The 22,823-nt window shown below is 49.9% G+C and overlaps 4 protein-coding genes across 4 annotated transcripts; 1 reads left to right on the plus strand and 3 right to left on the minus strand.

Annotated features, from left to right (window-relative positions):
• Positions 1–52: 52 nt before the first annotated feature.
• On the minus strand, positions 53–1,431 carry PHATRDRAFT_16850 (predicted protein; the record flags this gene model as incomplete). Its single annotated transcript, XM_002185305.1, has 3 exons — positions 53–517; positions 629–939; positions 1,059–1,431. Coding segments are annotated over 3 exons (1,149 nt in total), but the record flags the coding sequence as incomplete, so codon positions are not given.
• A 1,673-nt stretch (positions 1,432–3,104) lies between these two features.
• PHATRDRAFT_50392 (predicted protein) lies at positions 3,105–4,076 on the minus strand. The gene has a single exon (XM_002185306.1). It carries the CDS (start codon positions 3,889–3,891, stop codon positions 3,430–3,432), a length of 462 nt encoding a protein of 153 aa, XP_002185342.1. The 5' UTR covers positions 3,892–4,076; the 3' UTR covers positions 3,105–3,429.
• Positions 4,077–8,734: 4,658 nt separating this feature from the next.
• On the plus strand, positions 8,735–21,224 carry DHC1 (predicted protein). Its single transcript, XM_002185257.1, has 4 exons — positions 8,735–15,062; positions 15,141–15,961; positions 16,054–16,279; positions 16,346–21,224. The coding sequence occupies exons 1-4, from the start codon at positions 8,882–8,884 to the stop codon at positions 21,178–21,180; spliced, it is 12,063 nt and encodes a 4,020-aa protein (XP_002185293.1). The 5' UTR covers positions 8,735–8,881; the 3' UTR covers positions 21,181–21,224.
• A 62-nt stretch (positions 21,225–21,286) lies between these two features.
• On the minus strand, positions 21,287–22,722 carry Rab11 (predicted protein). The gene is made up of 2 exons (XM_002185307.1): positions 22,692–22,722; positions 21,287–22,044 (listed from the first exon to the last, which is right to left on the minus strand). The coding sequence occupies exon 2, from the start codon at positions 22,009–22,011 to the stop codon at positions 21,367–21,369; it is 645 nt and encodes a 214-aa protein (XP_002185343.1). The 5' UTR covers positions 22,012–22,044; positions 22,692–22,722; the 3' UTR covers positions 21,287–21,366.
• Positions 22,723–22,823: the final 101 nt, after the last annotated feature.

Genomic DNA, 22,823 nt, shown 5'->3' on the forward strand with positions numbered 1-22,823 from the left:
TTTTGTGTTCACTCACGACCGAATCTTCCCTCGTCGGGAGAAAGACCGGGAGTGGGCGGTCAACAAAGCTTGTTCCGTTCAGAAAACGCGTTACTAAATCCAACGCGGCTTCCGGCACATTCATGGGAACCAAGTGTCCGCTGTTCAGTACCACTACAAACTCCAGGTCCTTATACGTCTTGCTGTACCCTCCAACTTTGGTTTCGCTAGCCAACCAGAGACCTCTCGTGAAACTCCCATTGTTCCATCCTCCGGAACCTTTCCATTTCATTGCGTCCAGTACTTGTTCGGACCCTTGTACGTTGGTGGTCATATCGCGATCTCCGTTGTAGATAAGAACCCGGATGCCCGCATCGAGGAGTGCGGCAATGTACGGTGCAACCGAGCGGGGCTCATCGTGAGCCAACAAAAGCTTTCCGGGCAATTCGCTTTGGTGGTCGTCTCGCGCATCGAGTCGACGGCCGGCACCGGGCATGCATTCAATCCAGTGTCGGTGCGGTACCACATTCAGCGCATCCTGCACCGCTGGTGTATTGTAGAATTGTGCCATGGTCCCGTCCACGTCGTCTAGAACATCGTAGGCATCCCAGGTACTAACGTCGTACGCGTTCGGTGTCCCCCAGCGGACGGCTCCGGCACCGGCCGCTTCCAAGACGGCACCCATAATGTTGCACTCGTCGGGTGTGGTAAACGGATGAAAGGGCGGGGGTAAGTCCACGGCACCAGCCTGGCATTGTTCCCAAATCTGGTGCAGTCCCCGTTTAGTACTCGAATCGATCATTCCGTGCCACCAGGCGTAATCAATAACGGACGGTCCTTGCGTGTCGGCGTCAATCCAACCGTTGCCGAGGGCAATGCCTGCCAAGTTTATGTGCGAATTCTGCTTCTTGGCGTTTTCTTGCTGAATGTAGTGTGCCAAGGATGGAATGTACATGCCGGCTGTGGAGAGAGACGATAGAGACGGAAACAAACAATTTGGATTGCATCCAACAGATTGAGATTGTGAGAAGCTGTGGAGGGATGAGTGTCCGTTTGGCGGCTTCGAATGGCCAACGTACCGTAGGACTCTCCCGCCAAAAATAGTTGTTGGCTTGCGTAGTTGTCAAAGACGTCGTAGAAGTTTCGTAAAAAGCCGTAAAAATCTCTCGCCATTTCTGTTTCGTTGTGCGGAAAGGTCCCGGTCGAAAATCCCGTACCGTGTGGTTGTTCGACGTAGAGCATGGGACTGGCGTTGGTCCAGGCCCACTTGGTGTTGGATTGCAAGGGTGTGTGGGGATCGATGCGTTCGTAGCCGGCGGGGAATTCCCCCAGCACGACCGGGCAGTGTTCAAAGAGACACCCCCCGAGACTGCTGCAGCCCGGGCCTCCGTTGTTCCAGATCAACAAACGGTCGTCAAAGAGGGCGTGGTGTGGTTCGAACAACCAGAACATGAATTCGCCGTGAGCGTCCACGGAAGATTCCGTCCCCAAGGGCGTCGTCGAGAGCAAACCGGCATACATGGTACCGTCGAAGGTGTCGTACGCCGGTACGATCTTTTCGAGACCCCGTACCAGAAAATCGTCACGCGTCGGTCGTCGTTTCCCCGTGGTCGTCTCGGCAGGTCCCGGGATACCGTGGACGATGCCCAGTGTCACGACGCACCATCCTACCCGGCGTGATACCACACCGCGGAGGGAGGGTTTGCCGACGCTTCGGGTCGGTGTCATGCCAATCGGTCTTGACAAAGAAGGAGCAGCAGCAGCAGTAACGAACAGGCGTGGGTGTTTTTGGAAAACGCACTGCACGTGTGGTGTGCCGCTTATAGTTCCTTCGTCGCGACACCCTCGTTTCACAGTCAACAGGATCTGGTCGGGAGCGCCTCGTACGGACGGAACGAGACGTTGGCACGACTAAAACCGTTGATAGAGTACCTGTTTCGATATTCCTGTTGGCACTGCTATGACAGTGGACCTGACGACCCACCAATAACATGTTCCAAAACAGGTATAGTCAAGAAAAAGGCTATCTTCCTACCTGGGGCGTGCCTCAACGCCACAAGCATAAATAGCCCGAAATGGGTTGTTTTTAACGTTTTTAAACTTTAAAAAGCGGTAATTTCCGGTAGGCGTTAAAATTACGAAGTGAGCTATTTTCGGAATCAAATCCACTTAAGGATTAGAACTCAGTCCCGGATTTCGTGAAGGATTCTGAATCCTTCACTAAATTAGTGAAGGTTTCTAAATCCTTCACTAAATTAGTGAAGGTTTCCAAATCCTTCACTAAATTAGTGAAGGTTTCTGAATCCTTCACTAAATTAGTGAAGGATTTAGTAGAGGATTTAGTGAAGGATTTACACTTAGATTTTGAAAGAGAAAATTCGGTATTTGGGATGAGCAGGGGTGAAATTTTCGCTATTTGGGAAAAATCACACCGTTTCTAAGTGTATTGATTCTCGCGGGAAATACTTTTTAAGTAATCTTTTTAGTTAAGAAAAACCCCTTATCCTATGTTAGACCACAAGGATTGTTTTCGTGGTCATGCCTTCACATTCACAGTCAGTTGCCTCCAATGGTGAGGACTTGGGGATGGCATTGACCCATGCAAACGATTACTCAACAAAAGTCAGAAACACAACTACTATGAAGCTAGAAATTGTTGGCCTTGCCGTCTTGGATGACAAACGTACTATAGAAAATTACTTGCTGCCAAAGTACATTGCAAGTGCGTCATATGTCCGTCACTCTGGACCGTCGGCATTTGGATGTCACGTCGCACTTCATCCCTTCAACGCAGGGTTTGGTGCAGAGCGGGTACCTGTTGCCGTTGTAGATTGCATCCGGAGTGGGCCCCACACGACGCGCTTTCGGACGGCGAAACGCTGTAATGGCGCTGCCCTTGTTTGGAGAGCCTCCGCCCACACGGTCGACAGCTTGTTAATTGTCAACTACTCCTTTGACACGCACGCGTTGGAAACCTTGGACATTATTGTCCCCAGTAACGTGACGTTTGTTGCGCTCCTGACCGCCCTTGAGGATTTGTATTCTGATTTTCGACGACGGCGTCCCGGTAACTAAAGGTACCGCTCTGAACGTATTGACCGGTAATATGCACATGATTCCCTTCTAGTAGGAGCAAACCAAACCCCAAGGCTTTTGGCAGTGCCCCATTTGATACCTTTGCCATTTCCCGACGCGCCTTAAAGATTTTAGCGATTTGACGGTACACGTTCCGGCTCGGATTCCTATCTTGCGCAGAGTCCATCTCATTGCCGGTAGGACGAATACGACTAATCTGTGATGGCCCTTTGAAACCGGTCCACCTGGAGCTCAACCAATCCGTCTCCTTTTCCACATACATCTTGGAAGCTTCCAAATCCTTCTCGTAGCTTTCCAACGTAAAGTCACGGATTTTTTAACATCTTCTTTGGATAAGGTTCCTCCTTCAATCAATCACTTTTCGAAAATATCCAGGGTCGGTGGGTGTCGAGAAAGTTCCTTATAGAGTTTGGGTTGCGTAAAGGCCGGCTGATCCAATTTGTTGGGACCATTACGACGGTAGCAGACCATCTCGATAATGACATCCATGCCCCATTCGTGACGCCATTCGACGGCGGTCTCGAGTGCCGTCGATACTGCTAGGGGATCGTCGCCGTTGCAGTGAAAGATGGGGCAATTGAAGGCCTTGCCCAAATCCGACGAGTAGGGCGTCGAGAGCGAATGTAGGGGGTTGATGGTGAGGCCAATCTGATTGTTGATGATGACGTGAATGGTTCCACCGACATCAAAATCGGGCACATCGGCCATTTGCATGGTCTCGTAGACTACCCCTTGCCCGGCAAAGGCGGCGTCTCCGTGCAACAGGATGGGTAAAACGTTACGATATCTTCTTCTGGCTGATGGGCTTGGTAACATGCCCGGACAGCGAGAACATCTTTTTTTTCTAGAATGCACTGTGCCGGACCGAGTGCTCGCTCATTCGCAGCTTTGCCCGAGAACAACGGCTCGTAGGGTTCTTCGTTGTCCGAAATCTCTTTGGCGGCTTGCGAGTAAAAGCTGACCCCAACAAACCCCCTTGGTGACAGGATAAATTCGTGCTGATCCCCCTTACTGTCAAAGCCTAGCGTTGCTTTCTGCACTTTCTCCTTTTTGTCGCCGCTGCCCAATATCTCAGCCAGTGTTGTACTTCACGTCGTGAACAGGAAAGAGTTGGCTGCTGGGTGGAGAGTCAAAAATTTTATGGAAGGAACTGGTGAATTAAATGTAAATATGGGGCTGTTCTTAATTAAAAAGATTACTTAAAAAGTATTTCCCGCGAGAATCAAAACACTTAGAAACAGTGTGATTTTTCCCAAATAGCGAAAATTTCACCCCTGCTCATCCCAAATACCGAATTTTCTCATTTTGAAACGACCGTGACTTGGGAGACGAAAAAGTACTCACAGTCAGTAGTCTGTCTTTCCATTTCTTTTCGCACTGGACGCACAAGTCCATGAGGGGGACCAGCTCCATTGGACAGGCCACAATCTGATGAAAGATACGCTGACAGCCTGCGGTGTGATAGTACAGATGCATAGCATCAATATTGAGACTGGTGGTTGTCGATCCCTGGGTGACACCGCGAGTGAGGAGCGACTCGAGTCGCGCACGCTACAACGGTGGCGGATCGTCCCCGTCGACGTCCACTTTATCCCGACGATATCGTCATCGGCCTCTACCCTCGCAGCTTTCTCCTAAACGTGCTGGGAGATCTGTAACGATTGAAGCTACGACGAACGCTGGTAGTGGCCGCTGCCGCCGTAGGAACGTACACGTCCGTTCCCCGAATGTGTACCGTCGATCCTTTACAGGAAGCATTTTCTTTGCGTTGCTGCTGTCTCGGTGTGGTAGCTAGGAGTGAAAGCTCCTGTTACCGTCGATACGGAAGCATCGTCCTTGTGCTTGGGACCTCGCCCTCTTGTTTTGCCGCGACCTCGTCCTGCAGATCCTCCTCCGCGTCCCGTCGCCGAGGCTGAACTCGCAGCGCTCGAACGACCCTACATTATTCCCGACGTCGCGGCAATACTCAAATGCTCACACAAACTGTGCCTTTGCATATGAAGTCCTCGCCCTCCTGTTTTGCCACGACCCCTTCCTGCAGATCCTCCTCCGCCTCCCTTCGCCAAGGCTGAACTCGCAGTATTTGAGCGACCCGAAATTTTTTCCCGACGTCGCGGCGAGACTCCAACGCTCACACGGCCTGTGCCTTTGCGTATATTGTTCAAGTAAAACTGTAATAGACGCCTTTTGGAGATTTGTAGAGTGCCTGCTAACAGTAAAGGATAGACAGGGACTACTGACTGTGAGTACTTTTTCGTCTCCCAAGTCACGGTCGTTTCAAAATCTAAGTGTAAATCCTTCACTAAATCCTCTACTAAATCCTTCACTAATTTAGTGAAGGATTCAGAAACCTTCACTAATTTAGTGAAGGATTCAGAATCCTTCACGAAATCCGGGACTGAGTTCTAATCCTTAAGTGGATTTGATTCCGAAAATAGCTCACTTCGTAATTTTAACGCCTACCGGAAATTACCGCTTTTTAAAGTTTAAAAGCGTTAAAAACAACCCATTTCGGGCTATTTATGCTTGTGGCGTTGAGGCACGCCCCTGATTCCTGTTGGTTCGACGGATCCTCATACACGACATATACTTACGTTTGTTATATCGAGAGAAACAAATTGATTCAAATAAGGAGTCTTGTTTAACAGAAACAGAAACTCTACTATGCTGCATAAATGACTATGTGACGCTGCCGCCGAAGACGATTGGCCTCCATCCATTGAATTTGTCTACAATGATTTCCACCATATCACAATCGGATCCGCGTTCTTCTGTGCGGACAATGGGGTGCGTTCACACGCGGAGAAACATACCCCCCCCCTCCGTGTTCTCCCAGAGAGTTCGACCCCGTCTGGCATTCTCTGTTTGCTGTACCCATCGCTACTAGCAGCGGTGCGACCGTCTTACTTTCTTTCTCTCTTTAGCACAAAGTGTTCATGACGACGAGAACAAGGAAAAGGAGGAGGATGCTAGCTGGAAGGCCCGCGACGGTCGCGGTTGTTTCCGTCTTCATTGGCCTTCAACTCATCAATCACTGGCACACTCGTTACTACTACAACAACAACGCCGACGACGGCATTCAGCACATGCTAAATGGCAGTCCCGAGATTGCTGACTGCAGTCGTAATTGTAGCAATGTCACAACGGCTCCGAATGGTCCCACGGAATCCCACCGGTTGCCGACCGCGAGTGGGACACATCCTTCCGTAGCCGTGCCGGATTCACGGTCGCCCTCGTCTACCGCTACTGCACACGACGCCACTGCACAGCCCTCCGTCTCTTTCAACAACAATAACAACAACAACTGGTCCTACCCGAAACCAATTCAACGCACAAACGTAAACCGATTCTTTTCTGGCACGTGGGACCGCACAAGACGTCCACTACCGCTATTCAAACGTTCCTGTACAAAAGGGAAAACGGCCTCAAGAAGCAAGACAACATTGTCATGCCTTTGCATTTACCCGGAAGATTCCGCAATCTCTTAGCTCCCGCTAATGTTGCCTATTGCTTCTTTGACTACGAGACCTGGCCGAACTCGTGGGATGAATGCCGAGGTTGCGAGTTGCCTCGCTCCGTGGTTTCGGAGGATTGCGAACAAGTGATGTTGGCCTTTCGTCATTTCGTCGATAATGCCCGAGTCAATTCTCAGAATGTGCTACTGTCGTCCGAAGGCTTTAGCACCTGGAACGAAACACAAATACAGCGGCTTGTTCACGACTACTTTGCCGACTGGGACGTACAGGTTATTGTTTATTTCCGCCGATGGGACGAATGGCTCGCGAGTGTATACTTTGAGTGGAATCGTTTCAAGTCGCCGCAGGTACGCCTTTCCTCGGTGGACTACTTTGAGGACCCGGCTACACTATCGTGTACAGCATTCCAATACAGTCATGCGGTACGTCAACGTTACCAAGCCGTGACGGACTCCAACGTTACCGTGGTCAACTTTCACGCGCCGACGGAGAAACGCAGTCTGATTGAACAATTTGTCTGCGACGCGTTGCACGGGATGGCTCCACACGCTTGCCGCGCCGCCAAGACGTATGTACCGACCAAGATCAATGCGAGATACTCACTGGATGCCGACTTTGTCTTGGCCCGAGCCTTGGCAACAAATCTAATTCCGTCGGTCAATCACACCGACGACGCGAGTATTCCGGACACGGAAAAGGATACACCAATTTTGTTGGCGCGTATCCACGAAAAGCTACAGAAAAGTGTGAATCTACCAGTGCAATGCCTGTCAGACAATACCCAAGGCTACGTTTGGAATCGTACGCGAGAATGGTTTCCCTTCGACCGATGGCCACGGTCCGCCCCAGATCAAGAAGAAGGGCGACTACGGATGTGTAGTCTGGACGCCTCCGCCGTATGCCAGCTAGCTGACTGGCGGAAATTTTTCCAAACAATTCGTGTAGAGTAACAGTTGTTGCTATAGTATCCGTTCTGTTGAGACTGTGAGTATAGACGTTTTGTATGTCCTTAGTGTGTGATGGGGGTCTCGTAGAGAAAATGCCACACTGATGAATGGAAAGGAGGGTCGAATAGGTAACTGTCTCGACAGTGACAGCGAGTCATGGAAACGACGATTCGCATTCCCGGACAACCAAGATTGACACAAGGAACCAATGCAAATAGCACACTAACCCAACGGCGCATCGGATGCCGAGATCTCCGCGAGGAGGTGGGGTTTTTGTATGGCCAAAGCTTGTCCGGACCATGGCCTGCGTGTGGATAAGAAGGCGACAACGCATGCAGCTAGCGGAACCACTCGCGCAGAAACGTCGCTCCTCCCGTGGCGGAACAACCACACTCTTCGTGCCTCCTCTCCTTCGACCAAGCAACGGGTGCGGGATCGTGTTTTGTGCGAATCTACCCAGTACGAAGGAGGACCTGTGCTCTCGAGTCCTTGCCGATCGTCGTTCGCAAAAGTATTGCTGGTAGTGTGAATCCTTGATCAACACATCCTCAACTACTTTTCTTGAACTCTTGGGCAACGAAATCGAAAGCTGCTCAGACCCAGCAACGAGGTTTTCATATTCAGCGCAACAAAAAACATCATGAGTCCTCCCAGTCCTCGTGATTACATTCGGTACGTTGCATCACATCCTGCCTACCCAGCACATTCTTTCCTGCGCATCCGAGCTCCCTGTTGAAACAACGAACGGCAACCGACGTCTGACACTGACAATGACATTCTTGCTCTGAATTTTCGGACAGGTTGGCCTGTGAGCTTCATTTGGGTGTGGGAAACTTGGCGGATGAAGCCCCGTTGGAAAGCTTTTTGAACAAGGACGGAGTGTCGGGAATACCAGAAACCTCCACCCGTTTGTTCGTCTGGTTGCCCCACGGGGCGCAGACGCTGCAAGCTTCAACGCAGGCCTTGCCCAAGCAGGGTCGGGTGCCCCAAGGGGCCTTGGTCTTTCTGGCAACGGCAGCGTCGTCGGATAACGGAGCCGTCACCTTGGCGTCCCAAATTCAATGCATGACCTTGTGGAATCCCACGGACGAAGGTACCACCACGTCGGAAAGTGAAGGCGAAGAGGATAAGGACGATCAAGCATCGTCCTTGTCCTCGCCGGCGGCGGTCCTGCAATCCCTACAGTTGTATACACGCCAGTGCTTCATGCCGACGGTCCAGTCTGTTCTGGAACCCGACGAGTGGACCACATCCTTGCAGGACAAGATTCGTCAACTCGACGTGGCCTTGTCGCAAACCTCGCGGAGTGCGCGATTGCCCCACGTCGTACTCAACACCCACGAAGTTTTGGTGCAGGCCGCCAGCCGCAAAACCGGCGACAAGATGGATCTGGAAGCACTCGGTTTGGCCAACTATTTGCAGGATGACGAGTTTCTCAACAGCTTGCAAGCGACCGTCAACGGATGGATTGTACAAATTCGCAAGATTACGACACTGCCCAAGTCGACCCCCTTTTTGCCGGACGCAGCTGCCGAAGAACTCACGTTCTGGACCCAGCTGCAGGCCGAACTCTTGCATATTCAAACGGAGCTTTCTTCCGCCCCGGTAGAACTTACGGTTGCACTCTTGCGCGAAGCCAAGCGATTCGTGGTGGTACTGGCATTGGAGAACAACTCTGGACTGGAACAGGCTTTATCCTACACGCAAGATGTGGCCCACTTTATCAAGCCCTATCCCTTGCCGTCGCTGCAAGCGGCCCGCAGTGTGGAAGGCGTCGTCGAAGCGGTGCAGAGTCTTTTTGATCATTACGGCAAGTTGCGCCAGTCGCGTTTCTACGGCTTGCCCCGAGCGATTGAATTACTCCAGGCGACTACGTTAGTCTTACGGGACACGCTATTGGCCATTTTGCAGGAGCAGTTTTCGAATCTGCTCTTTATGGATTATAAAGAGTATGAAAGCAAAGTGAGATTTTCGTTCCTCGATGTTTTCGTTCAATTTGACGATCGTTTCGAGGAATGGAAGGACTTTATCCTCGAGCAAGGACGTCGCCGCAAAGTGACGGGGTTGAACAAGTTAATTGAAGGTATGTCAATCCACCACTTGCAGCTTAAAGACCGGCTGGAGACCATTCATCAATTCCGTTCATCCCAAGAGCGTTTGCGTGACGTCGTCCACAAGGTTTTGCGGGAAGAAGAGCCAGCAGCTATGCAGCAAGTTGAGTCAGTCCCGCGTCAGATCTTTGCCTCGCTCAATGTCTTGGACTTGACGCCTAGCGGGACCAAGGCACTGGAAAGTGCTTTAGAAGAATACGATTTACAAATGGATGCCATGGAAGAGCGTCTAGCAAAGTTGTTGCGGGACAAATTGACGGCCTGTCAAGACGCGGAAGATATGTTTCGGGTCTTTGCTCGCTTTAATTTGCTCCTGACTCGAAGACGTGTACGCGCGTCTGTCAAGGAATTCCAAATCCAGCTGATTGCGACCGTTGCCCTGGCTGTTGAAAAGCTACAGTCCAAATTTACTCTCAAATACGAGTCATCCGCAGCCGCCCGCATTTCTCGACTTCGAGGCATTCCACCCGTGGCTGGTAAAATTCTTTGGGCGAAGCAAATGGAACGCCAAGTTCAAACTCTGATGGAGCGAATGGGTGATGTATTAGGCCCTGATTGGGGGCAACAACTGGAAGGACGCCAGCTCCGCAAGAGTGGCGATGAGCTCTTGTCCAAATTGGACGCCCGTTCCTTTTTTCATGGCTGGGTGACGGAATGGGAGAAGGGTTTATCATCAGCGGCCGCATCCAAGATGAACTCGTACCCAATTATAGTGGAACCAGAAGGCCGGGACGGTGTTTTGACTGCTAAAGTCAATTTTGACGAAAAGAGTGAGCTCTTGTTCAAAGAAATTCGTCATCTGAAATGGCTGGGATTCGGCAAGGAAATTCCGCGGACTTTGAGTATGGTCTCGGACGAGGCCATGTCTCGATATCCGTACGCAATAGCGGTAAAAACCGCTCTACGTTCGTACAAATCAGTGCGTATCCTGGTCACTCCGGAGTTGGAACGGTTGGTAATGCCACAATTGCTCGAAATTCGGGAAACTATCTCGGAGGCCTTTGATGTCAAGTTGTCCAATTCTAAGGTAGCCAAGAAGCGTCGCGTACGCTGGGAGGGTAAGGAAATATCGGAATGGGTGGCTCAGTTGACTACATCTATCTCCAAATTTGAAGATCGTGTAGAGCAATTGCTTCGAGCTTGTGACAAGGTGGACATTGCATTAAATTTACTGGAAGAGGTTGATTACAACACTGACAAGTTTCGTGCAGTGTTAGCGAGCATACAAAAGACGATAGATGACATGTCTTTGAGTGGATACAACGATTTGGATTCTTGGGTTCGGGTGATTTCGTCCGAGATGGGCAAGGTACTCTCCAAGCGACTGGAATTTGCCTTGAAGGGATGGAACCAGACGTTGCAGGTGACAAAAGAGAGCAACAATGAAGACCATGTGGAGCTGATCGAGACAGCTGTTGTCGAAGATATTCCTTTTCCTGAATCGATTACCACCAAGGTTTCTCTGGAGATTGTCCTCCGCAACCAGGAAATCTCTGCTGTGCCAGCGCTACCAATGGCTCGAGCCATGTTCTTGAACAAGCTACATGAGTACTTTTCTGTGGTTTGTAGCTTGCCGCGACCGAAAAGTGGTCGCTACGAGGTCTTCGACAGCGTCGCTGTCAAGAATTCTCAAACGTCCACTGGTTTGGAGGAGACTTTCGACAACTTGGTCTACCTTCTTCCGCCTAAACTTGTTGCGGATGCTTACGGAGCAATCGAGGCTCACATTAGGCAAGCATCTGCGTTTGTAGAAAGCTGGCTGGCGTATCAAACTTTGTGGGATACCCAAGTATCGGATGTGGCATCCTCTGTGGGGTCGGACATTGAAAAATGGCAAGCTCTCCTCTTAGAGGCTTCCGAAGCACGCGCAACCTTGGATACATCGGCGACAGTTGCAGAATTTGGACCAATCCTCGTCGATTACGGAAAAGTGCAATCGCAAATCAATCTAAAATACGATTCTTGGCAAAAAGAGCTCCAGTCAAACTTCGCATCGATTCTTGCGCAGCGTATTTCTGAAACTCGCGAAAAGATTGATGGCGCCAAGACCAGATTGGAAGAAACAACGCTTACCAATGCATCCACTGAAAGCATCGTGCTAGGTGTCACCTTCATTCAAGAAATTAATCAGAAGTCTCAGCTTTGGCGGAAAGATGTGGACATCTTACATTCCTGCGAGCGGCTTCTCAAGCGTCAACGGTATGCATTTCACAGTGAGTGGGTCGAGACCACTGTGGTAAAAGGTCTTTATGATAGTCTCCTTCAAATTCTCGAGCGCCGAACACGCACAATGGAACAGCAGGTCCCGTTGCTTCAAACTCGGGTGTCCGCTGAAGACAAAAAATCTACGAAGGAGCTTGCCGGATTGATTGGGACCTGGAACCAGGACAAGCCTCTACGTGGTAATGTGACACCTCCGCAGGCTATCGAAGTCCTCTCAAAGTTTGAAATCAATTTGACCAAGGCCCATGTTCATCAGGAGAATCTTGGACGAGCGAAGGATGCCCTTGGTTTGGAACATACGACTGAGAGCCATGAGGTCGTTGAAAGTCTCAAAGAGTTGACAGACCTGAAAGAAGTATGGGATGCAATGATGGAACCTTATCGCTCACTCGAAGAAATTAAGGATACGCTATGGTCGACAGCTGTCATGCGAAAAATTCGCCGTGCGCTAGATGATATACTCGCATCCATGAGATCACTTCCGAATCGAATACGTCAGTACGACGCCTATACCCAGCTCCACGCAGTAGTCAAAGGCTACATCGAGGGGCATAGTCTTTTGTCTGATTTGAAAAGCGAAGCGTTAAAGGAGAGACACTGGAAGACGATTTTTCAACGCCTTGGTATTCGAGTTCCCTTTATAGACTTGACTGTCGGTATACTGTGGGAAAATGGTATTCTGACCCGAAAGAAAGATGTCAGCGAGATCTTGACCGTGGCACAAGGTGAAATGGCACTGGAAGTCTTCCTTAGCGAAGTGCGCGACCGTTGGCTTAAGCAGGAACTTGAACTTGTCTTGTTTCAGAACCGTACTCGATTGATACGAGGCTGGGATGACCTTTTCGCAACTTTGGACGATCACATCGGGGGCCTTGCGTTGATGAAAAGCTCTCCATATTATAGAGCAGTCCGTGAATTTCAGGAAGAGGGAAAGCTCTGGGAGGATCGGCTGACTCAGCTGCGCGCTGCCTTCGATGCATGGGTGGATGTTCAACGTCGATGGGTCTATCTTGAAGGAATTCTCTTTGGAAGCTCTGATATCAAAGCGCAGCTTCCTGCCGAGTGGTCTCGGTTCAAGAGCGTTGATTCTGAATTTGTGTCTCTGATGCGTCGAATCGTAAGCAAACCATTCGCCATGGAAGTTCTTAACATTGACAATTTACAGCGAACTCTTGAAAGGCTTGGCAATCTCATGACCGTCATTCAAAAGGCTTTAGGCGAATACTTGGCTAAACAGCGTAGCGATTTCAGTCGCTTCTATTTCCTTGGAGACGACGATTTGCTGGAGATCATGGGAAATTCAGGCGAGCCCGGTAAAGTACTCGCGCATATTGGCAAAATGTTTGCTGGTATAGTCGGTGCCCGTCGCGCTTCTGGTGATGTGCCGGAAAATGTAAAGACGCGTTTTGACGCTATGGTCAGCAAAGACGGCGAAATAGTTGAGTTGCACAAACCAATCGATATCACTGCAGAAACGACGGTGAAGGGTTGGTTGAAGGAACTTGAAATTAGTATGCAGACAACATTGGCTTTGCTACTGCAACAGGCTGTCGGAGAAGATGTCTACTCGACAAGTGCTCAGCTAGACGAAGATACAGAAGTCAGCTTCGTAGGGTGGTCGACGAAATTTCCAGCGCAAGTCATGATTCTTGCTGCACAAATAAATTGGAGTATGGGTGTCGACAGTGCTCTTGGTACTACCGAGCCGAATGCTGCTCTAGCTGATGTTCTGCGTGTACTGGAGTGGAAGCTTGAAGTGATGGCCAATACCGTATTGGAGGAACTGCCCGCCGATTCTCGTAAGAAGTTTGAGCAACTCATTACCGAGCTTGTTCGACAAAGAGATGTCGTTCGTCAGCTTATGAAGGACAGCGTCTCCGACCCTATGGATTTCCGTTGGTTGTATCATCTCCGATACAATTATGACCCCAAAGCGGAGAAAGTGACCGAGAAGCTATCTGTCTCGCTCTCGAACGCAAAATTCTACTATGGGTTTGAGTATCTTGGTATCGGAGAGCGACTAGTCCAAACGCCTTTGACAGACAAGTGCTACCTTACACTAACTCAAGCACTGCACTTTCGGATGGGTGGTAGCCCGTTCGGACCTGCTGGGACTGGAAAGACGGAGAGCGTCAAAGCTTTGGGTGCTGCACTTGGACGGTTCGTTCTCGTTTTCAATTGCGATGAGACGTTTGACTTTAGCGCGATGGGTCGTCTCCTTGCGGGGCTTTCTCAGGTCGGGGCGTGGGGGTGTTTCGACGAGTTCAATCGCCTCGAAGAAAGAATTCTGAGTGCTGTAAGCCAACAGATTTTGACAATTCAGCGTGGCCTTCTCGAACGGAAAAGTCAGATCGAGCTACTCGGTCGACCAGTGAGTCTACACAATAATGTTGGCATTTTTATCACAATGAATCCCGGCTATGAAGGACGTAGTAATCTTCCCGATAATTTGAAGAACCTCTTCCGATCGTTTGCTATGGTTGTTCCGGATCGAAAACTGATTGCACAGGTCATGCTCTATAGCCAAGGCATTGTCACTGCAGAACATCTCGCCGGAAAGATAGTCGACCTCTTTATGCTTTGCGATTGCCGTCTGTCAAAACAGCGCCACTACGATTTCGGTCTTCGCGCTTTGAAGACTTTATTAGTAAGCGCTGGAGCATTGAAACGACAGGCCATCGAAGGCAGGAATCTTCACGGCGAGGACCTAGCACTTGCGGAGAAAAATGCCTTAATCGTTGGTGCATGTAACAATGTTCTCCCTAAGCTTGTTGCTGAAGACATGGTAGTCTTCAAAGAAGTCCTCGAAAGCACTTTCCCAGGGTCCGATGTTGCCAAAATGGAAGACACAAAGGCGAGAGAGGAGATTGTCTCCGTTTGCAAAAGAAGCTGTTTTGTACCCGGTGAAGGCTTTCTACAGAAAATCCTCCAATTGAAACAGGTCATTGAGATGCGCCATGGAGTGATGGTCGTCGGTCCAGTTGGTGTCGGAAAATCCACCGCACTTAAGGTCCTTTTGGAAGTGTTGGAAAAGCTTGATGGGACGAAAGGAGAAATGAGCATTATTGATCCGAAAGCCATTAGCAAAGAGCGTCTTTACGGGTCGCTGGATGGGACAACGTTAGAGTGGACAGATGGGGTATTTACAAGTTTGTTGAGACGTATCGTCGACAATCAAAAGGGCGAATCAGATCGTCGCCATTGGATTGTCTTCGACGGTGACGTTGATCGTAAGTCTCGTTTACCCATCACATAAAGAAGGAAGCATTCGGTCACTGTGCCTCACTTTCTTTGCTTTTCGTCTCAAGCTAATTGGGTCGAGAATCTTAATTCAGTTCTCGACGACAATAAAATGCTAACTTTACCCTCAGGTGAAAGGCTGAGTATTCCTGACAACGTACGCATTATCCTGGAAGTTGACAGTCTAGCGCATGCCACCCCTGCGACGGTTTCACGGTGTGGGATGGTCTGGTTCAGTGATGACAATGTCACGAACGAAATGTCGCTTCAGCATATGCTTCAACGACTGGCAACAGAGGATTTGATGGGCGACAGAGTAGCTGGACAGCAAGTTCCATCAGCGCAAATTGAGTTCCTAAACGAAATCACGGGCCAAGTTATATCCGAGAGAACTTCGTCACTGGTGATCGATGCCCTCGAATTTGCCCTGAAGCAACGCCACATAATGGAACCCACCAGTGATCGACTTTTGCATACTTTCCGGGCATTGTTGATTCAGGGGATAGTACTCGCAATCGAGTACGACGAGAATCATCCTGATTTCCCAATAACGGGGGAGCATATGGAAAAGTTTGCCAAGCGGTGGTTACTACACTCACTTATGTGGTCTTTTTGTGGAAGCGCCTCTTGGGACGTGCGAAAGAGTTTTAGCGACATGCTTCTCCGTACTAGCGGTATCATCATCCCGTTCGGAACAGACAACACTCTCTACGACTATAGGGTCAGAGTTGACGATGGAGAATATGAACTTTGGAGCGATAATGTGCCTCGGATGGAGATTGAGAGCCATCGTGCAGCCGCGAGTGATGTCGTCATTACGACGACAGACACGGTTCGACATTCTGATGTGCTTGGTGCTTGGCTAACGCGTCGCATTCCTCTTATTCTGGTGAGTTAATTGCGTGCAAAGCAAAATAATCAAAGGCCTGTTCTCCTTTGAGTATGATCTTACTGACACTTATCATCAATGTTGAAACGTAGTGCGGTCCACCTGGCTCGGGTAAGACAATGACACTGGTAAACGTCCTGCAATCAATACAAGGCGTGATCCTTGCCAACTTGAACTTTTCATCGAGAACGACTCCAGAGATCATTCTAAAGACATTCTCACAGTACTGCTCCTATGTTCGTCGAGGAAAGGACATTTTTCTCGAACCAGGCGAAAGCTTCGGTGCTACCAGCTGGCTGGTCGTATTTGCAGACGAAGGTAAGTGTACAGCTAGGACGTCGTGATTTTTTAAAAAACGATTCTCATCGACGCAAATATCTTCAGTCAATCTACCGGAGGAGGATAATTACGGGACGCAACGAGTTATCATGTTCATGCGTCAGCTCGTTGAGCATGGAGGATTTTGGAGGAACGATAATGTTTGGGTAAAAACTAACAGAATCCAGTTCGTGGGTGCCTGCAACCCTCCAACAGATGCTGGTAGAGTTGAAATGTCGCGTAGATTCATGAGACACGTTCCATTACTTCTAGTGGACTTTCCAGCAAAGGACTCGTTAATGCAAATCTACCGGACGTTTAACGGGGGAATGATGAAGCTCTTCCCAAACCTCAAGGGCGAAACAGAGGCAATGACCGAGGCAATGGTGGAGCTGTATACGGAAAACCAGAGAAAGTTTACTCCGGCTATGCAGCCTCAATATTTTTATTCCCCTCGGGAACTGAGCAGATGGGTCAGAGCAATCTACGAATCTGTCGTCAATAGTGACCAGGGTTTAACACGGGAGGAGCTTGTTCGAGTGTGGACCCATGAAGGATTGCGACTTTTCGCGGACCGACTAGTAGATGTCGAAGACAAAGAGTGGTGCAGCAGCAAGCTTGATGAAGTTGCGCGAAAGTGGTTTGCTGGAGTAGATTTTGAAATTGCGCTTGCCCGTCCCATGTTTTATACTACTTGGCTCAGTAAGGATACACGCCGCGTTGAACGCGGCGAACTCAAGGACTTTTTGAGTGCTAGACTCCGTGTCTTTTACGAAGAAGAGCTCGATGTGCCTCTTGTTGTTTTTGATGAGGTGTTAGAGCATGTTCTAAGAATCGACCGTGTCTTGCGCCAGCCAATGGGTCACCTTCTCCTTGTGGGCGACTCAGGTGCAGGAAAGACAGTGCTTTCGAAGTTTGTTTCTTGGATGAACGGTCTCAGTATATTCCAGATTAAGGCCCATTCTCGCTATGGGATGGAAGATTTCAATGAAGATTTACGAGGTGTCATGAGACGCGTCGGCGTAGACGGCGAGAGGGTTTGCTTCATTTTTGACGAATCGAACGTGCTGTCATCCGGTTTTATAGAGGCGATTAATGCCCTCCTGGCTAGCGGTGAAATCCCAGGGCTTTTCGATGGTGATGATTACACTGCACTCATGAGTGCCGTCCGCGACACTGCCGCCCGGGATGGCGTGATTCTAGATAGCGACGAAGAATTGTGGCGCCATTTCACAAGCATTGTGCAACGCAACCTACACGTTGTCTTTACGGTGAATCCAAGTGGTGGAGATTGGAAAAACCGCTCGACTACTAGTCCCGCTTTGTTCAATCGTTGCGTCGTAGATTGGTTTGGCACATGGGGCAGCAAAGCGATGGGCGAAGTCGGCAGAGAATTCACTACGCGACTTGATATGGGCGATTCGGAAACGGAAGGAGGTGCGTGGGGTATTGGCGAAGGTGAAGAGCTAATGAAGCGTGTCGAAGATGCTTTCGACGATAATTCTACCGGGGGGCTTCGTCAGGCAGTTGTTGCTGCTCTCGTGAATATGCATCAGATTGCTAGGGAGATGGCAGAAGAAATCGCCTCATCGCCCAGCAGCATAACTCGCACCTTTCTTTCCCCTCGAGACTACCTCGCCTTGATTCAGAATTTCGTGTCTTGTTTCAACGAAAGACGCGAGAAAGTTGAGGACGAGCAACTGCACGTGAATGCTGGTCTCAGCAAGTTGAAACAAACGCAAGAGAATGTTGCTGAGCTAAAACAAGGACTAGGCACCAAAACCGCAGAGCTTCGAAAGAAAGAGACTCTGGCCAACGAGAAACTGCAGCAGATGGTTGCCGACCAAAATATTGCCGAAAAGCGGAAGGAGGAAGCTGAAAGAATGAGTGTCGAAGTCGAAAAGCAGCAGAAGCAAATCAATGAACGCAAGGATCGAGCTCAAAAGGATCTTGATGAAGCTGAGCCTGCTCTACGTAGCGCGCAAGCAAGTGTACGTGGCATAAAGAAACGGGATCTAGATGAGATCCGAAATTTATCCCGACCTCCAAATAACGTCAAGCTTACTTTGGAATGCGTGGCGATCATGTTAGGAGAAACCAGCGTTGACTGGACCGACGTCCGAAAACTGCTTGCTAAGGCCGATTTCATTCCGAGTATTCTCAACTTCGATGTTGACAATTTGTCCGCGAAACAAATCAAGTTGGTTAAGGAAAAATACCTAGACGGGAATTCTGAACTCAACGAGGAAAGTGTGTTGCGAAGTAGCAAGGCGTGCGGACCATTGTACAAATGGGCGGAGTCGCAAATAAAGTACAGCACTATTTATAACAATATCCAACCTCTACGAGAAGAGGTCGCTCAGCTTGAAGAGGAAGCTGATATCATCAAAACTGAAAAGTACAAGATCGAAGACGAGGTCAAGGAACTAGAAGCTTCGATCGCAAGTTATAAGGCCGACTACGCAAGCCTCATTCGCGACGTGGAGGCTCTTAAGTCCGAGATGGAAGCCGTCACAATGAAGATTGATCGAGCGGAAAGCCTGATGACAAGCTTGAGTCACGAAAGCGAACGATGGTCAAAGAGCTCGGAAACTTTTCAAACGATCATGCGAAGCCTTGTAGGTGACGGGCTTTTGATGGCAGCTACACTCACGTACCAAGGATTCTTTGACTTTAAAGTCCGCTCCATGATGATGTCGCGGTGGAAGAAGAGTTTGGAATGTCTCGACATTGAGTTCCGCGAGGAACTTGGTATTGTTGAATCTTTGAGCACGGGAGCCCAGCGTTTGACGTGGCAGGCACAAGGCTTGCCAGGTGACCAGCTTAGTCTTGAAAATGGTGTTATTTTGGATCACGGAATCCGTTTTCCCTTGGTCATAGATCCCTCGGGGAATGCAATTGACTTTTTGATGAACAAACATAAGGACGAGAAAATCCAAACAACTAGCTTCTTGGACAAATCATTCACGAAAACGTTGGCTGGAGCTGTTCGTTTTGGAACTACGCTTCTAGTCGAGAACGTAGAAAGAATTGATCCTATTTTGAATCCTATTCTCAACAAGGAAATCCAGCGAACCGGTGGACGTACTCTCGTCCGCATTGGCACGGAAGAGGTGGATTACAGCCCACAGTTCAAAATTATTTTAAGTACAAAGAATCCGGGTGTGCAGCTAACGCCTGATCTTTGCTCTCGCGTGACACTGGTGAACTTTACTGTAACTCCAGACAGTCTTCAAAGTCAAAGTTTAAGACATCTTGTGAAATCCCTTAAACCTGAACTGGAAGAGCAGCGAGCGACGTTGCTGAAACTCCAGAGTGAACAAAATGTCAAGCTCCGCGAACTCGAGGACCAAATGCTTGCCAAGATCAGCGCCTGTGAAGGCAGTATTTTGGACGACGACCGTGTGGTCGAGGGTATGGAAATTCTCATGAAAGAAGGCTCTCAGGTCGAGGAACAAATTTCTCACAGTGCCGAAGTCATGAAACAAGTGCATCAGGCTGTGGCGCGCTTCGAGCCCTTTGCGGCTGTCTGTCGAAAAATGTTTGTTTTGTTGGAGGCCTTGCGCGAACTGAGTTTTCTATACGAGTTCCCGGCGAAGGCGTTCATGACGATTTTAGAACACATTCTCGAACACGAGAGTGCATCGAGAGAGGCCGACGAAGCTGCTCGGATTGGAGCTCTAAAGATGGCTCTTTTTCGGGAAACTGCTGCTCGCATTGGCCGAAGTCTGCAAGTAGACGACAAACTTGTTTTTTCCATTTTGTTGGCTCGGTTTTATCAAAACGATGAAACCATGGGCTCCGCTCAGTCTGAATCGTCCGAAGACTTGATTGCCGTCATCACTGGTGTTTTCGGTGAAGACTTTCCTTGGCAAGGTCGCGCACTGAACGATCTCAACGAGGTGACGGAATCGGAGATTAACTCAACGGTACCTCTGTTACTGTGCAGTGCTCCAGGCCACGACGTGAGTGGCCGAGTCGAAGCCATGGCCCGTGATTTAGGCAAGGAGCTGTTCAGTGTCGCCATGGGAAGTACGGAGGGCTACGCAACAGCCGAAAGTATGGTGGCAATGGCGTCGAAACGCGGCACTTGGGTGATGCTGAAGAACGTACATCTTTGTATTGAATGGTTGCGTGATTCATTCGTCAAACGACTACAGACCCTCGGTTCCCAAACCCACAAGGACTTTCGAATTTTCATTACTAGCGAAATGAACGATCGGTTGCCTGCCGCCTTGTTGCAAATTTCGGATTTGATGGTGGCCGAAGCACCAACAGGCGTCAAGGCGTCGCTGACGAGGTTCTTTTCCAGTCTTTCGAAAGACCGTCTGGGCTCGTCGAGCATGATTCACAATCGCATGTACTTGTTGTTGGGGTGGACGCACGCCGTCATCCAGGAGCGATTGCGGTACGTGCCCAACGGATGGACGGAAAGGTACGAGTTCACCGAAGCCGATGCGTGGCATGGTCTGGACGTGATTGACTCGTTGGTATCCACGTCCGGTTCATTGGACGAGAGCAACAACCGCACACCTTCGGATCCCGAACATCTTCCCTGGGACGCGATTCGTTCCACTTTGTGCAAGGGTGTCTTTGGTGGACGCGTAACTTCGGAGGTGGACCAACGGGTGCTGGACGAGTTGGTGCACGCTGTTTTTGTGCCGGCGTCTTTCAACGTGGACTTTCGCTTGGTCGAGGGATCGACGACCAGTCCGACCCTACCGGACGGGAGCCGTCGGGAGGACATTTTGTCTTGGATTGCGTCGTTGCCGACCCACACTCCGCCCGCCTGGATCGGGCTGGATCGTTCCGCCGAAGAAGAACGGGAACAGCGTGTGGTCCAGTCGGTCCAAGACAAGGTGAGCAAGATGCAGGTCCAGTGCGAGAGTGACAAGGAATAAGAGAACAAAAAAAAACGAACAGTAAACGATCCACCTACGCCGTATGTACCTGTCCATACACACACTCGCCTAGATAGTACCGTAAGCGTAGAAGTAGTAGACGTCGTGAGCGACAAATCCGGATCCTAGGGGGCAACTATAGTAGTACGGGTAAAACGAGAAAAACGCGCCGTTGCCGAGTTGGCTTTAGACTTGTGCGCAGCATCCTTTTTTCTTGTCGCCGGACTGGGAGAGTGAGATTTTGTGTCCGGCGCTCATGGGTGCATTGGCGTTTTCTTCCGCTTGCATATTGCGTCGACTCATGAGTCGATAAATTTCGGTGAGGATTCGCTGAAAGGCGGTATCGACGCCGCTGGCGTCGAGTGCGGAAGTTTCGATAAAGGCGAGGTTGTGCTGTTCGGAAAAGGCCATGGCTTCGTCGGTTTCGACGGCCCGCAAATGCCGCAAATCGGACTTGTTGCCGACGAGCATGACGACAATGTTTGCTTCGGCGTGATCGCGGAGTTCCTTGAGCCAGCGCTCGACGTTTTCGAAGGTTCCGTGTTTGGAAATGTCGTAGACGAGGAGAGCTCCGACGGCGCCGCGGTAGTAGGCCGAGGTGATGGCGCGGTAACGTTCCTGTCCGGCCGTGTCCCAGATCTGCGCCTTGATGGTTTTGCCTTCGGCTTGGATACTCTTGGTGGCGAACTCTACGCCAATGGTGGACTTGCTTTCGAGATTAAACTCGTTGCGCGTAAAGCGCGACAGCAAGTTGGACTTGCCGACCCCGGAATCGCCAATCAAGACAATCTTGAAAAGGTAGTCGTATTCTTCGTCCACGCGAGAAGCCATGGTGTGTAAAAAAGAGAAAGAAAGATAGAAAAGCTGTGGAATGCGTAAATACGGTCGGGGTAAGAAAGAGTGGCGTCAGTGTTGGCACAACAATCCACGAGAATATAGAGACGCTGGTCTCTACCAGGAGGTAGGTGGAATTGGAACGGCACCACCGAGTAGTAGTAGCTGCGTGGATACACTGGATCGAGTATCGGTACTCGAAATAGATAGTACCACAAAACCACACCAACAGAGCAACACAGCAACAATAAGAGAGTGTTCTTGTTCACACTGACCAATGAACTACGTACTAACTGTAAAACAGTAACCAATCAACTAGCTGTAACAGTAGACTATCACCTCTCTCTCTACCAGCGAGGCATCGAGGGACGGCGAGCAGATGATATCCGGCGTTGGACACGAAGCGAACGAGACTTGGCTCGCCAAGTGGACACTGGTGTGGAATGCTACTCTGGGACGATGTATCGGTCTTGTGACGTCACGAATTGATCCCAACGGTCGTGGAAGAGCCGGCGACCATGGCGCAGAGGGCTGTTTTGTGGCTTTGTCCGTAGACTCGCCTTTCCCCTCTCTACTAGAGGATGGTATCGCAACGGCGCTCCGCACCCGTACCGCCAACAACGGTAACAACGACAACGACTACAACAACAGTAATCCAATGAGAAGCAAGCACGTACCTACCCGGGAAGGAGGGACAAACGAGGAATAACGAAAGGAAAGAGTGGCACTAGAAGGGACACGAGAGACGTTTCGGGGGGGTCTTTTGGAAGAGGGGGCTGCGTTCCCTAGCGTGGGACGACTCCTACTAG

Source organism: Phaeodactylum tricornutum, chromosome 29 (genome assembly GCF_000150955.2).
Source record: "Phaeodactylum tricornutum CCAP 1055/1 chromosome 29, whole genome shotgun sequence".
NCBI lineage: Eukaryota > Bacillariophyta > Bacillariophyceae > Surirellales > Neidiaceae > Phaeodactylum > Phaeodactylum tricornutum.

Coding starts and splice junctions, on each gene's coding strand:
- PHATRDRAFT_50392 (XM_002185306.1), bottom strand. CDS start 3,891: ATGTTACCAAGCCCATCAGCCAGAAGAAGATATCGTAACGTTTTACCC.
- Rab11 (XM_002185307.1), bottom strand. CDS start 22,011: ATGGCTTCTCGCGTGGACGAAGAATACGACTACCTTTTCAAGATTGTC.
- DHC1 (XM_002185257.1), top strand. CDS start 8,882: ATGGATCTGGAAGCACTCGGTTTGGCCAACTATTTGCAGGATGACGAG. Junction 15,063..15,140: donor CTTCGACGGTGACGTTGATC/GTAAGTCTCGTT, acceptor TTTCGTCTCAAG/CTAATTGGGTCGAGAATCTT. Junction 15,962..16,053: donor GTCGCATTCCTCTTATTCTG/GTGAGTTAATTG, acceptor GTTGAAACGTAG/TGCGGTCCACCTGGCTCGGG.